Here is a 20,797-nt window from a genome sequence, read left to right on the forward strand (position 1 = left end):
TCCAGTGGCTCGGAGCATGAAAACTAAAATCTGTTAAACATGTTTCTTTATTTCGTCAGGTAATGTGGTGAATGGGACTATCGGGAAGCAGATGGTGGACATGTTGGTAGAGTCCTCCAACAATGTGGAGATGATCCTCAAGTTCTTTGACATGTTCCTCAAGCTGAAAGATCTGACCTCCTCGGATGCCTTCAAGGAGTATGACCCTGACGGAAAAGGCAAGGCTCTCCAAAACATTTTCTTTCTTCACATTTGTCTCTTCATCGGAGTTTATCATTGGAATGTTAAAAGAGCCAAACAAGAGGGAACAGAGCCCAAAGTGCAGAAAGTCAAGAGAACAGAGGGACACATTTAGAAAATGACTGGGAGCAGGTAGATAAATGCTGCCCTTATTTTGAACTTGTGAGCTCATGGTTATGACATGTGAAGTCATGTACACAGGATGTTTGGCGCACAAGTGGTTAAATCATAAGAGCAGTGGCAACATGGAGGCAGTTTAGACTAATAATATAGCAAGCTTGCAGGCGGGTAATCTAACGTAGGAAATAAAAGGTACACTGACATTGTAGACAATAACAGGTCAGATGACGCAGGAGGTAACGGCAGGTCTGGAGGACACAACAAGAGAGCCCAGAGACAAATTGTGACAAGAGCTGACGTACAAATTCTTTTCCAGGTGTCATCTCCAAGAGGGACTTCCATAAGGCCATGGAGAGCCACAAACACTACACCCAGTCGGAGACAGAGTTCCTGCTCTCCTGCGCTGAGACTGATGAGAACGAACTCTTGGACTATGAAGAATTTGTGGAGCGCTTTCATGAGCCAGCCAAGGTAAATGGCTAAATGTTTTCAGATGTTTAAGAAGTCTAAAAAGGGTCTTAAGCTAAGTCCCAATGTAAGCCCATCAGAATGATTAGATTCTGTTATTAAAGTCTATTTTTAGAGAATTGTTTTTCAATCTCATAAGGGGTTTAATAGGAGATCCCTCTTGTTGTTGTTGTGTCTTCTTTTTCTTTCTTCTGCCTTTCCATTTGTCGGGCTGGATGAAGGAGTAATAAATAGAGTAGAACAGGTCATTTGTTGGAATTCTCACTGATCTGTGTGGCTCATCCAGATCAGTCGATGAAGACATTCATTCATAAATTTGTTTTATTGCTTTGGAGGAGCTTCAAAGTGACCCTGCTTTGTTGAGTTAGGTTAAGTTGAGATTAGTCTCGGCACAAGAAAAAGCTAAAACCACACGCTACATTTTCTGCATTTGATTTCATGCTTTATAAACTTTAAACTCATTTGAATCACATCTCAATGCTTGGAAACTGTTTTGCATTGTTTCTGAAAGCAATTTAAAGTACTAAAGTCTTATGATTGGTCCAGACGCCCTAACTTATCCGTCCTGTGATAAATTAAGTGTCTTCCTCTTTCATCACAGGATGGAGGTTGCCTGGTCTCAAATTTATGTAGTGACTTTAATTACTTTAAACTGTGATTCAAAAGGACATTGGCTTCAATGTGGCGGTTTTGCTGACCAACCTGTCGGAGCACATGCCTCATGACACCCGGCTGCAGACCTTCTTGGAGCTGGCAGAGAGCGTCCTCAACTACTTCCAGCCCTACCTGGGCCGGATCGAGATCATGGGCAGCGCCAAGCGCATCGAGCGGGTCTACTTTGAGATCAGCGAGTCCAGTCGAACACAGTGGGAGAAACCTCAGGTAAAGATTTAGAGGTTTTTGTCACTTCAGATAGACAACAGTCGATTTGTTAGGAATTGGTGACAACAGATTTCCTCGCAGCTCCGTTTTCACTTACTGACCCTGTGCCCAGGTCAAAGAATCCAAGCGTCAGTTCATCTTTGACGTGGTGAACGAGGGAGGGGAGAAGGAGAAGATGGAGCTGTTTGTGAATTTCTGCGAAGACACCATCTTTGAGATGCAGCTGGCTGCTCAGATGTCGGACGCTGGTGAGCGCTCAGCGGTGAAGGAGGAGAGTGAGCGGGAGAAACCGGATGAGGAGAATCCTGAGATGGGCTTCTTCTCTGTTACCACAGTGTACATGGCTCTGTTGGCTCTGCGATACAACGTCATGCTGCTGTTAAAGGTGAGAGTCTGCGCTGTGTGTGTGTGTGTTTGTGTGTGTGTTCATTATCTGGTCAGAGACACAACAATAAGTGCTGGGTGGATGGCTTGGGCATCCCCATGGGGAAATTTTCTTTGGGCACTGTCCAGCCTGCAGTTTCACATGAAATGAAATAAAATCTCTTACACATTGGCCTGTAATACTTCCATACACATGCCACATTTCACATATACACATACACATCTGCTGACAGTGACGACATATTGCACAACCTTTTTATATTCAATATTGCCAAAGAGGTGACATATTACACATCCCTTATGGCCAGCAACATATTGTTGTTGGGGAAGATTCTCTGTGATGGGTTCAGTGCACATAGAGGTGTACCAAGGATCCACAGGGTTGTTATTGGATTTCTGCCTGTTGGAGGAAACATGGTTGTTGATGTTCCATTCAAACCTTTTCCCTGTTTTCAGGTGCTGTCCATGAAGAGCCTGAAGAAGCAGATGAAGAGGATAAAGAACATGACTGTGAAGGACATGGTGACCACCCTGGTCTCCTTGTATTGGTCAGTGTTGCTGGGCCTTCTCCATGTGGCGTTCAGTGTGGCCCGAGGATTTTTCCGAATCTTCTATAACACCTTCATGGGCGGCAATCTGGTAGAAGGGGCCAAGACCATAAAGGTACGTGATCCTATGAGCAGAGTCATTAAATATACTGAATACTAAGAGAGCTGTTCCTAAACCTCCTTCATCCACAGGTGTCAGAGCTGCTGGCCAACATGCCTGACCCCACCCAGGACGAAGTGCGGGGTGAAGGGGAGGACCGAGAGAAGAGACCCTCTGACCGCAGCTCCCCGAAAGAGGACCTGGCCGATCTGGCAGTCAACACCAGTGAGACCGAGCTGCTGTCAGACATTTTTGGTCTGGACTTAAGAAGGGAAGGTGGCCAATACAAGATCACCCCCCATAACCCCAACGCCAGTCTGACTGAACTGCTCAACTCCCCGGTTCCCTCTCCAAACCCACCAACCCCACCCACACCACCTCCACCTGAGCTCAGGCGGAGGCATCCGGTAAGAAGAGAAAACGTAAATATGAAAACATCAAACTTTTCTTTCTTTTCCTTTTTGCCCCCTAAGAGTCTACAATTTGTGCTCTGAGAATGCTGTTAATGTCAGCATGCTGGTGCCATAAGAAAAGTCAAGAGATCATATCACAGTTCAGGATCAAGCACATAAATTGAATATAAAGATGGATGACACATGTCTACTTCCTCCTATTGTACAAAAATGAAGCCAAACAGAGTCTCTGTGGAGTGATGATGAGGGAGTGGAGCCGCAGTACATGGTTGTGGCTCAGGAAGTAGAGAGGGTCGTTCATTTTGTAGTTCGATCCCCACTCCATGTCCCACCTGCTAATGTGGAAGAGGCATGGTTTATGAGCTATACTGCATCCAGCCACTAGGGGATGATTCAGGTGTTCTAGCTTCATGTTCGGGAGCTGACATGTCATCCATCTACTGTACATATACAGTCCAGGATCAAGCCTCACAGTGACACTGACGCACAGTCACAGTGACTAAATCCTCAACAATTCAATTGTCTCATGGTGTTTTCTGTTTCAGTCGCAGGGCTCTTCCTCTGACGAGAAGGAAGCAACACCGGACACTGAATGTGAACCTGATAAAACAGAAGCGTATGTGCAAATGTTATGGAATCTGATAGTTACAAGCCAGTGTGTAGACCTTAAAGTACAGCTAAATACAACATTTGCTGAAGTTGATCAATGATTGTTTTATTTGATGTATTTATATATATTTTTATATGTAAGAAATATGTTCATGTGCATGTGTGTGGGAATATATGAGTGCAGTGTATTAGTACTGTTAGCTGTGTTGTGTTGTGACTTCAGGGCTGCACACGTAGAGGAGCAGGAGAAGCAACAGAAGAATGAGAAGATGAAGCCAAAAGTAAGAAGGCATCACACGTCAAGGTCTGATGAGCCAGATCTGCAGGAGTCTGCGTTCTTGAAGAAGATCATAGCCTACCAGAGGAAACTGCTGGTAAACCATACTCTTCTTCTTCCTCTGTCCTTTTTTCCACTGCAGTGCACCTTCTGTCTACTCAGTGTTTTCCAGTCTTTGGATTGAAGCATTTAATCAAACACTGGTTGCCCACGGCATGGGCAGTGAAAGAGAAAAGGAGAGCTATGATGTTAATGCATTTTTAATGTGAACAGCACATTTTTGAACCAAAGTATTATATTAGGAGCTGGAAGTGTAACAGTAAATTGCTCTGTCTTTAACTGAGAACCACATTAGTAGCTCCTCTTTCTGTCTCCCTGCAGAACTACTTTGCCCGGAACTTCTACAACATGAGGATGTTGGCTCTGTTTGTAGCCTTTGCAATCAACTTTATCCTCTTATTCTATAAGGTAATGGTATACAGCCCCCCCGACTACACCTTGGATAAAAAATATATATATATATATATTTAGTTGCACTCATATGGCACTTACATAGAGCATTTTGTAGTTTGGCTTTCTTGAAGAAAATTGTACCCTCATGGTTGAATGCACTTATTGTGAGTCGCTTTGGATAAAAACGTCAGCTAAATGAAATGTAATGTAATAATAATAAATAACATACAGCTACTATTTGTTGCCCTTCAAAAAATGGGTGTGCAAAACAATGCATTGTGATACACAAAACAACAAAATATGGACAAACTTTGGAAGACGTAACAATCAGCATCAAACTTACAAGTATCAAAAACTGTAAAATGGAAAGTTTGGAGGAGGGGCTTCTTAAAATGACTGTTTAAAGCTTGGAACACAATGTTCAAGGTTTTTACAGAGGTTGCATAACTACACCATTGCACATGTGTTACTTGTATCAAACCTTCCAACATGTTGACTGTCGTGTTTTTTCTTCTTTCAAACTTAACTTTAGTACTACTGCTTTTTCCTTACTACCAGGTGTCCACATCCTCATCTGTGGTTGAGGAAAGAGAGGTAACGTACACCAACAGCCAACCAGACAGCAGCGTTCAGTGGAATCCACTGAGTGGAGAAGCAGTGGAGGTGAAGGAGGAGGTGGTGGATGCGACTGGGGAGCCCCGAAAGCCTGTCACAGTCCACTTTGTCCTGGAGGAGAGCACCGGGTACATGGAGCCCATGTTACGGATCCTGGCCATCCTGCACACCGTCATCTCTTTCTTCTGTATTATTGGATACTACTGTCTGAAGGCAGGCTATTTATTATTTCTACATAGCAGGGACAATGTCAAAATATTGGAGTCTGTTTCCAGTATACATCATTTGTGTGTGATGTAGGTGCCACTGGTGATCTTTAAGCGAGAGAAGGAGGTGGCCAGGAAGCTGGAATTTGACGGCCTTTATATCACGGAGCAACCGTCTGAAGACGACATCAAGGGGCAGTGGGACAGACTGGTCATCAACACACAGTGAGTACAGCCTCTGTGTCCCTGTGAGAGTGTGTGTGCATGAGTTAATACTTGTGCCACTGACTTAGAGATGTGTGCAGAGCCAGAGGTGCACGGGGGGTTGCAACCTGAAGTTCAACTCCTGGTGGAGGTTCCTCTCTCATTCCAGTGAACCAAGCTGTCCCTCTCTGTTGGTGCTGATGGTTCTCTGTGTTGTAATACACCTTTAGAGAGGATGCAACTCATGAAGCTCTTGTCCTGTGATTTTCAGATCTTTCCCAAATAACTACTGGGATAAGTTTGTGAAGAGGAAGGTAGGTGCCAATGTTTTTGTTTCTGGAGATTCATCTTATATACATTCATGATAATATACAAAATGAATGTATCTTAGACTGACTAAGACGTCATTAGGTTATTAATGTTCTCTAATGGTCTCTAATCAGTAACATTCAACTTCATAATAACTGTCCCGTCTCACACACTGCAGTACAGTTTCCTGTTGTGCTGTGTGTGGTGTTCAGACTCCAGACAGAGGGCGCTGTCCACCACATTAATATCATCTCTCAGAATTTACTCTCTCTCTCTCTCTCTCTCTCTCTCTCTCTCTCTCTCTCTCTCTCTCTCTCTCTCTCTCTCTCTCTCTCTCTCTCTTTTTTCAGCTTGTGTCTCTGTCTTGTCAGTCATGTCTACAGGGACATGACTGAGTGTCCCTGAAGACATGCTAGGATATCACGTTAGACAAAAACCATCCAGGTTCAAATTCCAATGTGATCTGTCAATCTATTAAACCTTTAGATTGTTGTAGTGAACCGAGCTACTAATCAGGACGGCGTCTGTGTGTGTGCATGAGAGAGAGAGAGAGAGAGAGAGAGAGAGAGAGACAGTAGATGTGCTGGTGAGCTTCTTGTATCAAAGTATGTCAGTGGGATTGCAAAATGTCGTCACCTGTTCCTGGGTAGCTCGAGTGAAATTATATATATATATTATAAATAAAATTAGAAAAGCTGTTTGAAATGTTTCTCCACTTGAAAGTGTTTCATTGAAATAATGCTGCTTTTCCTCAGGTGATGGATAAATATGGGGAGTTTTACGGCCACGACCGCATCAGTGAGCTGCTGGGAATGGACAAGGCTGCACTCGACTTCAGTGACGCTCACAAAAAAAGGAAACCAAGGAGAGACAGCTCCCTGGCTGCTGTGTGAGTCAATGTGTGTGTGTGTGTGTGTGTGTGTGTGTGTGTGTGTGTGTGTGTGTGTGTGTGTGTGTGTGTGTGTGTGTGTGTGTGTGTGTGTGTGTGTGTGTGTGTGTGTGTGTGTGTGTGTGTGTGTGTGTGTGTGTGTGTGTCAGCTAAAAATGCAGACATGTTTAATGCTGTTCTCTCAAGTACCCGTACATATCAGCAAATAGAGGCCAGTCACTGGTTGTCATCCAGACACATGGAAATGTTACATTAACTATTGTACATATGCAGGAAGTCCAAATCTTTCATATAACAATTTAAGAGTTGATTAAATAGTACAAGTAGGATTTTAGTTCATCCTGAGAGTAAGCTCTGCCTTGGAGGATAAACCCAGAGGAAAGAAATCCTGCTCACACGTGATCATCCTCTCCTCTCTCCCTCTCCCTCTCCTCTCTCCTCTCCTCTCCCTCTCTCCCTCTCCCTCTCGCTCTCCCTCTTCCTCTCCTCTCCCTCTCCCTCTCCCTCTCCCTCTCCCCTGTTAACAGGCTGAACTCTATTGATGTCAAGTACCAGATCTGGAAGCTGGGGGTTGTGTTCACAGACAATGTAGGTATTCAGAAACACAACTCATGGCTGACTCCCGTTTGTGGATTCACTGCAGAATGCTGACTGATATATTTTAATTTAAATACTATCATGGATGGATTTCTGAACATCCAGTTCCCCCATTAGTTTTCCATATAGCAGATTTACAATACCTCAATCGTATCAGCTTTTTCCACCAAAACTGTGATGTTTAAACCAACTGAAAGACTGAACTTTCTGTCACAGTGTATCTTTTGGTTCTGTACATTGAACTGGTTTGTCATAATCACCTCAGGGATCACATGAGGACAAAGAAAAATATTATTTTATTTTCGTTGTTTTATTTTCAAAATTATCTGCTAATTTGATTTATTTTTTTAACAATTATGGATAACATATGCAATTTCCAACTTTCCTGCAGTCCTTCCTGTACCTGGCCTGGTATATGACCATGTCCATCCTGGGTCACTACAACAACTTCTTCTTTGCTGCCCATCTGCTCGACATCGCCATGGGTTTTAAGACACTTCGCACCATCCTGTCCTCAGTCACACACAATGGCAAACAGGTAAACAACTACACAGTATTCTGACTCTGTCACTTTATTGTGCTGTAGCTTTAAATATTTACATTTTGAAATTGTTAATACATTTTAAAAAAGCAGTTTCATTGTGTCAGATCATGTGGATCCTGCTTTAAATATCCTTCAGATGAGTCTAGAACTTGACTGGTTCACCTCTAGCAAACTGAAATGACTGGGCATAGTTTAGAAAGCCTAAAAATAAAAAGTCAAATATCATTTTCCCATCAAAGTAATGAATGTTGTGTTAATCAAAGTCAAAGTCAACGTTATTGTCAATTCTGCCATATATACAGGACATAGACCGAATTGAAATGCTGTTTCTCTCTGATCCCCGTTGAAAATGTATGAGTAGACAGAACATATAAGTATGCAAAAACCGAGCATATAAGTATGCAACATATTAAGTACTCAAATCATAGTACGCAGTACAACATAGTATGAGGTCAGAAGGCACACAGTGGATAGGATGAGAGTAGTGCAAACCGGATTAGCGCAAAAATACTTAATGGGAAGTAATGTAATGTACATCCACAGGATGTAGTAAATAGCAGTTAAAGATGGCCGCAGTAGTAGTAGTATGATAGAACCTTTTAGATCATTATTATAATTTGACTCGGTTGTGTATCATGGCCACTTTGCCTCTGCTCCTGTCTTCCAGCTGGTGTTAACAGTCGGCCTGTTAGCAGTGGTCGTGTACCTTTACACAGTAGTGGCCTTCAACTTCTTCAGGAAGTTCTACAACAAGAGCGAAGACGGAGAACTGCCAGACATGAAGTGTGACGACATGCTGACAGTGAGTATGACAAGTGTGTTGGGTCTGCACTGTGGATGTAAACACGCTCGACGTACGTGGTGCATAGTGTTTTGGTAAAGGCAGGAGAAGCATCAGGGTGGTGGATGTTTCTGCAGTGAGATGTATGGAGCTGGATCAGCAGTCCTGTGGACGTGGCACAGGTGTGATGAGGACCTGTTCTCAGAAATCTTCATGTCTGATGACCTCTTTAAGAAACTGATTTTAATATTAAATCAGTACCTTATCTTTGACCGTTGGACATTAAGATCATGAGCAGAACTTTTAAGCGATTCAGTCTCATTGCTCTATTCTGGCTGTTAATGTCGGTAAACCCTGCCTCAGTCAAAGTAGGAAGTATCCTGCGGAGCCTGTCAGTAAACAGGGTCCAGCTCCATTTATGGACCGAGAGTCGTGGGTCAGAGCTTTGAGTCTGACAGTGTTCACCCTCAGGCTTTGTCTACGGTCCAGCTGAGCTGCTCTAAGATTACTTGGTCATTTTTTTTTTGTCCGTGTCTTTTTCAGGCATTTGTTATCTTTGCAGGAATATCAACAGTCCACATGACAGCAGAGATGATTTTTATGCTTTCAAACCTTTTGTAGTGATGGCTCTCTTTGAGGTAAAGTATCTGGCCTCATGAGGGGATCATGGGAGGTCAGCAGGTTAACTATAGAATGAGATACTATTGGGATTCATGCTGGTTTAAAGTGCAGTTTTTTTTTTATTTGGTGCTATATCCCTTTACGGTTGCACAGAGGTTGTATTGCATCAACAGGTATAATCAGGTAGGCAGTGTAACCATGTGTCATATAAGTGGACATGTTGTCAGTGATGGAGTGAGGACTCAGGTAAAGACAGAATGAATTGCAGCTGTGATGATCCTGTTCTCTGCTGCCAAGCCATCTGAAACAAATACTATATAAGGGCTCCATGTTGTGTTTCCTGGGGCTGGGAGGAGGGGGGGCTTCTGTCACCCGGAAATTTCAGGACACACACACTCTAATCCTCTATAGTCAGCCACCCATAGCATTCCGTAGAGTTCTTCTGTTTCCTATTAAGGGGCCAGAGGTGGCAGCTCTGCCTGGTCCACAGCAGCGGTGGGGAACCATGTTCCTTTCAAGGGCCATTACATTTTTTATTACATCCTTCACACACCATGCCATCAATTATTGAACAAATACATCACACTTCTGATTAGATGGCTGGACCTGCTTCTCTTTGGTGAGGTGCCTGATGTCAGATGGTAAAGATGATCACGATGATGATGATTACTCGGCCCTGCTACAGTTCTTCGAGACAATCTGACACTTTGGAACAGTTTGACCTTGTCTGGCTTTAAAAGCTTCGCTGCAGCAACAGGTTTTCCGAGTTTATAAAGTCCAAGGTCATAATTGTGAATGATCAGCTCATTACAAAACCTTTCTCTGTAACATTGATGTGAATGTGGTCTTGTGAAAGTTGCTTGTTGGACCCAAATTCAATTCAATTCAATGTTATTAGTCTAGCACCAAATCATAACATACATTATCTCAAGGTACTTTACATAGTAAGGCAGAGAAACCCAATAGGTCCAGCAATTAAAAAGCAATTTGGCGACTGGAGTGAAAACAACTACCTCATTAACTAGAAGAAACCTCTGGCACAACCAGGAGTTAGTGGGCGGCCATCTGCCTCGACCGGTTGGGGTGAAAAATGGGGAGAGGAGGAAAGGTGGGTGGAAAAGAGGGGAGAGAAGAGAGAGAGAGAGAGAGAGAGGGGGAGGGGGAAGAGAAATGGAGAGAGAGAGACCAGAAACAGTTGTGTATCCGTCATATTTAAGCTCCATCAGACTGGTTGTTATAATCAAAATAACAAAAGTGAGATTTATATGTTATAGAGATAAGCTTTATCAAAAAGGAAAGTTTAAGCCTGGTAGCTGAAGGTTCTACCTCCTGTTCTACCCATATAGTCTCCAGGAAACACAAGAGAGCCTGTATTTTGGGATCTTTTGGGACAATACGGTGTTATGAGCCCTTTGATATATGATGAGGCCTGATTGTTAAGGGCTTTGTATGTGAGAAGCAGGATTTGGGATTCTATTCAGAATTTTACAGGGAGGCAATCCAGAAAACTAACTGAGGAGTGTTGACTCCAGGAGCATTTGTCCCTAAACTCATCCAGTTAGCTGCATGTTCCCAGATGTAATGATGCTCTGGGCCTTTTTCATCACTGAGACCACCATCACTGTTAGTGCTGACACATACATGTGTTTTCTAAACTCTGATCATGATCTGATAGGCACACAGTCAGAAGCCCCCCCCGAAGGACACTATGAAGAATTGAATTGTTGTCTTGAGATTGTTTATGTAGTTTTTGAAATATATCACCAGTTATATACTGACTAGTATTCCTGACTTCCATAGAGGAAGATGTGCTCTTTCCTCCTCTCTCTTATTCTAACAGTGAAAACAGGATGAGAGGATCTGAGCTGATCTCACATGTTCCTCTCTTAGCATTTCTCTCACACACACACGTTAAAGCCTCTTGCTCAGCTCCTCTCTGCATCCTGTTCCCTCTACACACAGTATGCTGTTTAACACTTAGAGCTTTTGTCCCTCATTTATTTTCTTCGTATGTATGTATTGTAGCACAATAAGTTTGTAGCTCAACATCACAAATCACAAATTTCAACAATGTGTGCATGGTGCAGCATATATCTTTCTTAAAATAGTTGCATTTATGTGCTATTTTTTTATTTTATATTTCAGCATGTCAAATGTCCCCCTCTTTGTGTCTCCTTCCCTCTCTCCCAGTGCTACATGTTTCACATGTACGTCGGTGTGAGAGCAGGCGGCGGGATCGGTGACCAGATTGAAGACCCCGCAGGTGATGAGTACGAGATCTATCGCATCATCTTTGACATCACCTTCTTCTTCTTTGTCATTGTAATCCTGCTGGCCATCATCCAGGGTGAGAGCTCCCAGACACACTCACACTCACACACACACACACACACACACACACACACACACACACACACACACACACACACACACACACACACACACACACACACACACACACACACACACACACACACACACACACACACACACACACCTGTAAGAACCTGACAGACATATAAGAAGGGAGTATATGAACGTATAGCACAATAGTTGGTGATAACAACAGACCGAATGATCATCTTTTTTGTCCTAATGCTTCTCCAGTTGTTTCATAGTAACAATTAGAATTGTGATCATAACTATGAAAAACTCCATTGGATAAAACAGAAGACTGTTTCCCTATGGTGTTTATTCTGAGACAGAAAAGCAGTGGAAGGGCTCTGTGGAGCCTCTCATTAAAAAAGTGCTATAACAACAGTACCTCCATCATTGTATAACACGCCTGTTTGACTTGACCCATCACAGGATGCTTGTCCTCATACATTGTGAGAATGAGCTTGTCCCTGCGTTGTCTGACACCAAGTTCACTTTGAGAAAAGCTCCACATGAAGAGTTGGGTTGATCTGCTCCCACAAACAGGCTCCTCAGCCTTTGCTATAATAGTTTCTGTGAGACAGCTCACGACAGACAGATGCTGTGCCTCAGTACCTCTGTATTCATACCTGGTATGAGGAGTGTATAGGTGCATTCCCACTGACGAGTATAGAACCATGCAACACAATACAAGTAGCTTTGAGTTTGAAATTTTGGACACTTGTCACCCTTAATAGACGCCACCATTTCTACAGTAAGTAACAGAAGCCAGAACAAGCTTTTCCTCCATTTTCTCGGTTACCATTGTGACAAGTCCCTCCTCATCCCATCGGACTTTCACTCAGATGCGCTCGGATTGGCCGCACAAAAACAATATTTTTCTCAAGGCAGCTGCATAAAAAAAGAGGCTTCTGGCACTCAGAAGAAAAATACTTTGCTGACACACACTCTCAGTTTGCGGGTGGTTGTTTTTCAGTCGTAAAGAAGCGAGTTAGGCAAGATGAATGTTGACTCAAACCATATTTGTGCTCTGTGGAATTCTAGGGTTGATCATTGATGCATTTGGAGAGCTGAGGGACCAGCAGGAACAAGTGAAAGAAGACATGGAGGTGAACACACACACACACACACTATTTTTGCTCAGTAGAGCAGTGGGGATCACCAATTCTAAAAAAAAACATAAATTTAACCCATTTAATGTTTTGTTTGATGACGTAACTCAACATTTCCATGTTTCTCTTCCAGACCAAATGTTTTATCTGTGGAATAGGTAACGACTACTTTGACACAGTGCCGCACGGCTTTGAAACGCACACGCTACAGGAGCACAACTTAGCCAACTACTTGTGAGTACATATGTACATGTGTTGTTGTGCACACACCAAGTCCTTTGTACTGTACATACATAGTTCTGATTACTAATATATAAAACCTGCAGATATAAGGTCAGGAGCTGCCGTCACATCAAACATCAGAATGATGGAGATCTAATCATCTCAGTAACATGTCTCAGTCACATGATTGTTGGTGCTTCTTTCCATGGCCACGGTTTAACATCTTCCAGTGGTTACGTCCAGCAGGGTAATGCTGCACTTGAGTCAACTTAAATTGGTTCATGAACATTAGAGTGAGTTCAGTGACCTTCAGTGACCTTCAGTGACCTTCAGTGACCTCCCAAGATGTGACAACTTCTCTTAGCACGAAATCGTTGCCACATATTCACCTGATGTCTCTATTTTAGAAGAAGAAAGTGAGAAGTTAATTTGAATTACTTTAACATTTGAGCTTTGCATTTTAGAATTACAGTCCGGTTTTAGGCGGTAGTTTGTAAAATTCTTGCTCAGATCTTTGAGCTTGTGTGTCAATACAATAGCACTGAAGTGCTCATTTTAACACCAGATGCTGTTTGTGCATGTTGCTGTTTGTGTGTTAATTTTGGATATGTTATTCTGATGTGTGTGTGTGTGTTTGTGTGTGTGTTTCAGATTCTTTGTGATGTATCTCATCAACAAAGATGAAACAGAGCACACAGGCCAGGTAAAGCAGCTCATTTCCCTTCGGTCTCAGCAGATAGACAGTGAACACTGTGATTCTGTCATGTGTCAAGTACATCTCCACTTTAAACCTCTTTCAGTTTCTGACCTTTGCTGTCAGTGGCTGGCGTTGTTAAAGCCTCAGTATGCTTCAGAAAGTGTCAGATACTGACCTGTAAAAACTGAAATGTACAGTGTTTAGGTGTAAATCACAAATATAGACTGTTAGGTCTTAAATCCCTGGCATTTCAAGTAAAAAATGAAATTCTTCTAACAAATGAAGCTAGTCTCTTGTCTCAATGAAAGTGAGGAAACAGTCAACACAGAAAATGTTATCGTTTGTGATGTAAAATCATGTAAATTCACTTTCAGTGTAATTAAATGTAATTAATAAGTTTGTCACTTTCAATGTTAGGTTGCGGAATTTTCCATTTCAAAACTGAAAATCAGAAATCGAGTTGAATGAATATGCAATCGATTGTTTAGCTTATTTACATGATCTTCCCAGCATGCATTGCATTAAGGTTAAAATTCCTAAATAGGAAAAACTTGCATGCTGGAGACTCTATTGTCTTATTTGATTGTGTTTGATAAATGACTGTACTCTATATAAAGATGGACGATATGAGAGCTGCCAAAAAAGAAGCCAAAACATCTGCATCGCCCCCTGGTGACTGGCTGGAGTATATGTCTTCAATTTATTTTTAATTAGTTACTTGATGCTGCAGTAACAGGCTGAGACGTTTTGGTTCACAACCTCAACAAAGGCCGACTCACAATTGATCTAGCGGGTGTATCGGCGTGACCTTGATACTGTGGCCCCATTCCAAGATCACTACTGCAAACACCTCGGCTCTAAATGATGTCACCAGTGCAAGATGGCAGCCTTCCTATCAGACATGTTTGGGCTTCATTTTTGTACAGTGAGGGGAAGTGGACACACGTCATCCATCTTCATTTACAGTCACTGGATCCGATCAGTTGATCAACTGGATCTCATACCTGTTGTATCATCGCTGTAAAAGATGTATGAAATTATGATCTTCAAGGGTAGACAGTTCCAAGAGTCTAAGCTCTAATCCCCATTTGATTCCCTGCATCGCGCTCTCTTCGTGACAGCAGGCGTTTAACCCTGCCTTCAGGTTTAGTACCAACATGTGGTGAAATGTCATTGTTTGAAGCATACTGAAGCCATTTGTGGGTCAGCACTTTGAAGAGAAATTCTGGTATTTTTAAACGAATGGCACTTCCAAAAACATTTGGAATCACACCTGTAGATCGTGAAAAAAATGTACTTTTCGTTTACATTTCGTTGACTGTCATAGTTGCCCCATAAGATAACATTGTAGCCGCTGCCACATGTGAACCCTTCCTCTTCTGTCTGTCTTCCAGGAGTCTTACGTATGGAAGATGTACCAGGAGCGTTGCTGGGAGTTTTTCCCTGCTGGGGACTGCTTCCGGAAACAGTATGAGGATCAGCTCAACTGATCTGTTCCTGGAGCAACAGACCCTTCCCTTTCACACTGTCACCTGTTGGAGGTTCTCTATCCTCCCTCTAATTACCCTCAAACCTTTCACACTGCTCTCTGAGGAGTCCACGCTCTACCAGACGACAGGTTCTGCGCTCTGCTCCATTTCCCAGTACAGGAGGGACTCCTCTGCAGGCCCCGCCCTAAAGCCTTCCTCCCAGCTCGTTCTCATCCAGACAGTCAACTCTGCCAGCTCTGCCACCACTTTGTTTGGAATGCTTCGAGGACTTTGTACAGAGAAAATATCAGAGTGTATGCTGTACAATAGTTTTTGACATTTTTGCTTTATCCTGTTCTTATTTCACAGTAACAAGCAAAAAAATACAGAGGAATAATGGAGCAAGGGAAAAGGGAGGGACCCGTAAATGGACAGAGGAGAGTGGAAGCAGGATAAAGGGAGCGTACTTCCTGAAAGACTTTCAGGACAGTGATGGATACACAAAGAGCAGACATAAGAAGGTTGATGTTTTGGAATTTTCATGTGTACAATGCACGCTGCATGTAGGCTCAGGCGGTGGACACACATCTCTACAACCTGCTGTAATCCAACACAACAGCTCGCCAACAAATAGGACCTTTTAGAAGCTTCCATGGCCAGAGGTTACGACAACGAAATGATGGTTTGATTCAACTCTATGGAAAGTGTTTAGGTTGCGGTACACGTGAGAGTTCCTTCTCATAGGACTCAAATCCACAAGTACCACAGAGTTTAATCAACACAACTTGGGCTGTTGAACTGGACTGAGTTGAGGTATAGATTACAGATGTTAATACTGAGTCCACAGGCTGTACATGCCAACACTGTGTGTGAAGGGCTTCTTAAGTAAGTGCTCGCGACATGATCAGCAAGTCCATTTTGTTCCAGCTGAGGGACCTGGAACCTCAGCATCACTGTTCTCCATCAGCTCGCCAGTTACCTCCACCTTCTGTTTCACAGGTCAGAGAAATGAATAAAGGTCCCCCAAACTCTGCTTGTCAATTGGTTGAATCCATTATTAACATCTTTGGGATCCGCAGTCCATCCCAGTCCAACGCACTAATACCACCGTCCAGACAAACTTGGCTTTGTTCTGTCCAACTCTTCAGTGCTCGAGTTGTGGTGTGTAAAAAGACATCAAGGTCTCCTGGTGCCACTGGTGGAAGACTGTCTCTTTTTTAATGAATGCTACTTAACTAGGGCTAGCTCAGTATATTTGTTAATCAAATGATGTAGTTTTATGAAAAGCAATACCAAAGCTGCAAAAAAGGGATTTGTCTGTTAAAAGCTGAATTATGAAGTTTGCACTTGCTTGTTAGTGGAGCAACTCTCACTCCTGCACAGCAAAGGCAGGCCGAAAGATGGACGATAGGTGAACAGGCGGAAGAAGAGGGGAAGGTTGAGACAGGAGGATACAGTGCCTTACTAAGCCAGGAATGAGCTATGCACGCTGGAGGAGGAGAGAGTAATGCTGGCTAGCTTCACAGAAATACAGAATAAAGCCCGGGAAGCTGGGCGATGCCGCGTGGGAGCCCTAGAGATGGAGGGAGGATGGAGAGAGAAATGTCCTCGTGACTCTCTTATAGAAGACTAAAGGAAAATGGCTGGCATGTGCAAACTCGAGTAGAAATATCCATGCGTGCTTTAGAGCTTTATGAATTGCAAATGGAGTGTTACAATTTTGTACAGCTCCATATGACTCAATTCATCAGTTTAATGATACTGTACTGTACTGAAGTCCCATGTCAGCAGCACATGGGGACATCGATCAGCAGGCGAGTGGCGTGTGTCACTAGTGTAGAATCGGTTACAACTTCAGTACTGGCTTTGGCTACTGGTATTTCTAACGTTTGGTCTACCTTCACAGATATGACTGGTGGACCAATATTAGAAATAATAATAAATAGATTAATAGACCATAAACAACCTAAGGGGATATATATATATTACAGAGCTGTTGGATCAGACTAAGAACAGGCTACGTGTATGTGACGTGACTGTTCCAACAGCGTAACTGGTTTTCATGACTCCAGTATTCATCGTTTCGTGATGCTGCCATGCCTCCATTTTCAAGACGAATCCTTCTTGTTAGCTTTGTTGAAGGACACACATACATTCTGTCTCATGCAGTGCAGGAGAGACAACATCGAGGTACAGACATCCCATCATCCATTATCAGTATGTGGGATGGCACGATCACTTATTTCTATTTTGTACTGTAACTGTCAGACCCTCACTGTAAAGCAGCAAAACGACGGGCACTGATCAAAGTGAAGGGAAGGCACGAATCTTTCAGAAGACATTTCACAACTTGCAAAGTTTGGACCTTCCACGATTTGGGTCAGAATGCACAAATAAAGAACAAACGGAGGATCATATCAGAAAAGTATTTATTTAAAGCCGAATCATCATTGGAATGATAGTTTATTTCCTTTCTTCTTGTTTTAACTAATTCAGTTACAGGAAGTGTGTTGATTGAATGTATGTGCAGAGCTGGCAAATGATGTGCAAGAAACTTTTTATAATGACAATTCTGTTCTTTTCTGTTTTTTTTTTCTTCTTCCTGTTCCGTTCTTTTTAATGATCGTATGCAATACAGCAAACAGAGTTACTCTTTTTCTATGAACATTCTCAAAAAACTATCTCAGAAAAAAAAATGCCATTGCATGTTTATTATGCGGGTTTAATGAACAAGTATAACAATGACACTAAATCTATGTCACCCATAAATTGTTTAATAGGATTATTTAAGATGAATTAAGATTTCTGTGATGTTGTATTTAAGTGTTGTGGGCTTTACTGTAACTCTTCAACCCATTTGCTGCATCCCTCTGACAAAAAAAAAAGAGAGTGGCTCTTGCTTTTCTCTCAGTTAACATCTCTGGTTAAATATACTCTGAGTAACAGGTTGGTTTAAGTATCTTTTGGTTTGAAGCTGTTCACGGAGCGTACGGGACATGACTGCAAACAAAGGCAAACAAGCTTGAAATAAAAAGAGGTATTTATTCTTTTATTAGCAATTACTTTTTTATTTTATTTACATATGTAATGGTAAGGATATAAAACTGAGGTTGTTCTGTTAAGTTAGTCCACCACTTAATCTTAAAGGTGCAGTACTTGGTCATGTTTTCCTGGCTCTTTGCACAGAACCGACCTGACAAAGACGCAGCTTTGCCTGAACGTTGTACGTCACGTTTCTGTCAGCGTGTAAACAGGCAGAGCCGGTGACACTTCTCGGCCTCAACAGACACTCTCACTCTCTAAAGTGATCGTCGGTGAAGAGTGTACAAGGGGAATTGAGCTTCAGAATCGGAGAAAAATCAAATAGTAAACAGTGGGGTCATTTTTCTTTAACCAGTAACCCAAAGTGTTGAATGTTAAAGTCAGTAACACATTGTGAATTAAGTATTTATATGAATAAATGCAGACAAAATTTATCATATGTAATAATAAATACATTTGGAAAAACTCAGCTTATTATTTTTGAAATGCTTTTTCAGCCAGGGGCAGAGCCACTGCTCTGATTGGCTGTAGCTCGTTCAGACTGCAGCTACAGCCAATCACAAAAGTGGCTCTGCTCTTTGACATTGTGGCTTCGTGAAATAAAATAGATTGAAGTGCAAACTGCTGCGACACAATAAATGATTCTCATTGTAATGAGCTGAGTTTTTTTTGTTATTATTATTATTTTACAATTTCCTGTTTATATATTCAGTCTGTATCTGTCTAACCTGTATTTCATAATGCCTGTATTAAACACTGGACATTTGGGCTCATCATAATAACAACCCACTTAACAAGGATCAGCTCTGACATTTGTGAGGCGTTGTGAAGTAAAATCTCACCTCACTCAGTTCCTACATGACATTATGTCCGTATTGTAAATTAAATCCCGTTATACAGTCGAAAGAACTCAAAGAGACAGGGGGGGTCGAGCTGATTGCACCTTTATCATTAGGTGAGGATGCACGTGTGTTTTACATGTTGCACCGATGACTGTACACGTATAATAACACAGTGGATGTTCGTCATATTCAACTATGGGTGTTCTGTATAAAGCATTGCGCTCGTTATACAATGCCAATGTCATACCTATGCTTTTTTAATTGCTGGCCATCACCAGACTGAATAATACCATCACTTAGTGGTATTTTGCTCATGTAAAAACAAATAAATATTTTCCATATTTACCACAGAGGGGGCATGTTTAGTTTGCCACACAGTTGGCCGTCATGTTGACCTTTTGAGACTTAATGTGTAAAGAGGGACAGAGTCTATGAGAAATGAATGGATTTGCATGATTTTGAAATAAAACTTTATTAACTTGTGAAGAGGAGAATATTGTTACTTCAACGTTTCTGTACTGTGGTCACTTTTCATTGAGAACGGACAACATGCTGTCTATACTGTGGACAGTGACATATACCAATATACCTACAACTCGCCTCTGACACAGTCTCAACACATATTAAAAGCTTTATGATGCAAATATTTAGGTCTCATCATTATAAGCTTTTATTGAAAGATGTGAGAAATTATCTGTTTATTTGATTTAGAATTTGGGTGAAAAATCAAACATTTGTTACAAACGCACAACATTTTAGCCAATGGTTGTTTTCTTCATTACTAAATTGCATGATTTAGAAATGATCAAATCCCCTATTCACTTTTTATCAGTGGCAACATTGGAAACTGTGTTAGCTGCCAAATTGACTTATGTAGGCTATACAGTGGGCCGGTAAATTCTATTAAAAATAAATGACATAAATCAGATTTTCTTTGAGGGAAACTCAGTAAAGTTCCTTTTTTATATATATCACAATATCTGTATTATCACAATTTACAATGGAAGTGCAGTTAGGTGTGGAAACTGTCTTAGTATCATATTCTTTAGTTTTATTAGTGATTAATAATGAGCAAGTTGAATATGTCAAATATTTAATCATGAGCAGTTTAAAAACATCAAAGCAGTAATCAAAGAAATCAATAAAAACAATGTAAATGCTTCTAATGTAACAAATGCTTTGTTTCGAATTTCAATATTGAATCAGTCAGTGTCAGTACGAGGTCAAAAACATGAGATCTGCTGGTCGAGGTGGTGTTCATGGCATGGTGGGTTCAGAGCAGCCGATTAACTTGAAGCCTGTCTATAATATCTGGGATTTAAAAGATGACAATTCATTATGAACATGGTCCCTGACATGAACATACTATTTCCTGCAAAGTGGTCAAAGAAGCACTGGGTTTCAAATTTAGATAATGTGGTAAAAAAATCAGATATCCTGCACAACAAATTCTGTTGAAAATTGATAATGTTATTAATCAGTATTAATAATGCAAAATAATGATTGCACAAACTCGATAACATTCACAGACATTTTTAGTTTAATCTCTTTTTGTTCATCAAAGACTCGATTTTATCAAATATCAAACATGCATGTTTCCTTCAGTAATAAGTGGTAGAATTAGTGAGCAGGTTGTTCAGACACAAATGCAAACGCAGAACAGTCAGTGGACGACTTAGAGGCACACAGAGAGTTTTACTGATGATTCTGAACACAGAAATAAAACAATAGTTGGATTTCAGGGGGGCAGGCAGCTAACAAGAACTTTACAAACAAG

The 20,797-nt window shown here is 41.7% G+C and overlaps 1 protein-coding gene across 1 annotated transcript in view; it reads left to right on the forward strand.

Moving 5' to 3' along the window:
• Positions 1-19,506, forward strand: part of ryr2a (ryanodine receptor 2a (cardiac)) — a 162,231-nt gene extending 142,725 nt beyond the window's left edge. Inside the window, exons 94-114 of the mRNA XM_047338421.1 lie at positions 60-218; positions 677-831; positions 1,495-1,710; positions 1,823-2,095; positions 2,551-2,757; positions 2,835-3,149; positions 3,701-3,771; positions 3,988-4,138; positions 4,423-4,509; positions 5,053-5,322; positions 5,410-5,540; positions 5,791-5,833; positions 6,584-6,717; positions 7,245-7,305; positions 7,706-7,852; positions 8,526-8,660; positions 11,451-11,607; positions 12,681-12,745; positions 12,882-12,982; positions 13,622-13,673; positions 15,062-19,506. Of these exons, the coding sequence (XP_047194377.1) occupies positions 60-218; positions 677-831; positions 1,495-1,710; positions 1,823-2,095; positions 2,551-2,757; positions 2,835-3,149; positions 3,701-3,771; positions 3,988-4,138; positions 4,423-4,509; positions 5,053-5,322; positions 5,410-5,540; positions 5,791-5,833; positions 6,584-6,717; positions 7,245-7,305; positions 7,706-7,852; positions 8,526-8,660; positions 11,451-11,607; positions 12,681-12,745; positions 12,882-12,982; positions 13,622-13,673; positions 15,062-15,157 (3,026 nt within the window). The 3' untranslated portion in view covers positions 15,158-19,506. The remainder of the gene's footprint in view (positions 1-59; positions 219-676; positions 832-1,494; positions 1,711-1,822; positions 2,096-2,550; positions 2,758-2,834; positions 3,150-3,700; positions 3,772-3,987; positions 4,139-4,422; positions 4,510-5,052; positions 5,323-5,409; positions 5,541-5,790; positions 5,834-6,583; positions 6,718-7,244; positions 7,306-7,705; positions 7,853-8,525; positions 8,661-11,450; positions 11,608-12,680; positions 12,746-12,881; positions 12,983-13,621; positions 13,674-15,061) is intronic.
• Positions 19,507-20,797: the final 1,291 nt, after the last annotated feature.

Source organism: Hippoglossus stenolepis, chromosome 21, assembly GCF_022539355.2.
Source record: "Hippoglossus stenolepis isolate QCI-W04-F060 chromosome 21, HSTE1.2, whole genome shotgun sequence".
Classification (NCBI taxonomy): domain Eukaryota; kingdom Metazoa; phylum Chordata; class Actinopteri; order Pleuronectiformes; family Pleuronectidae; genus Hippoglossus; species Hippoglossus stenolepis.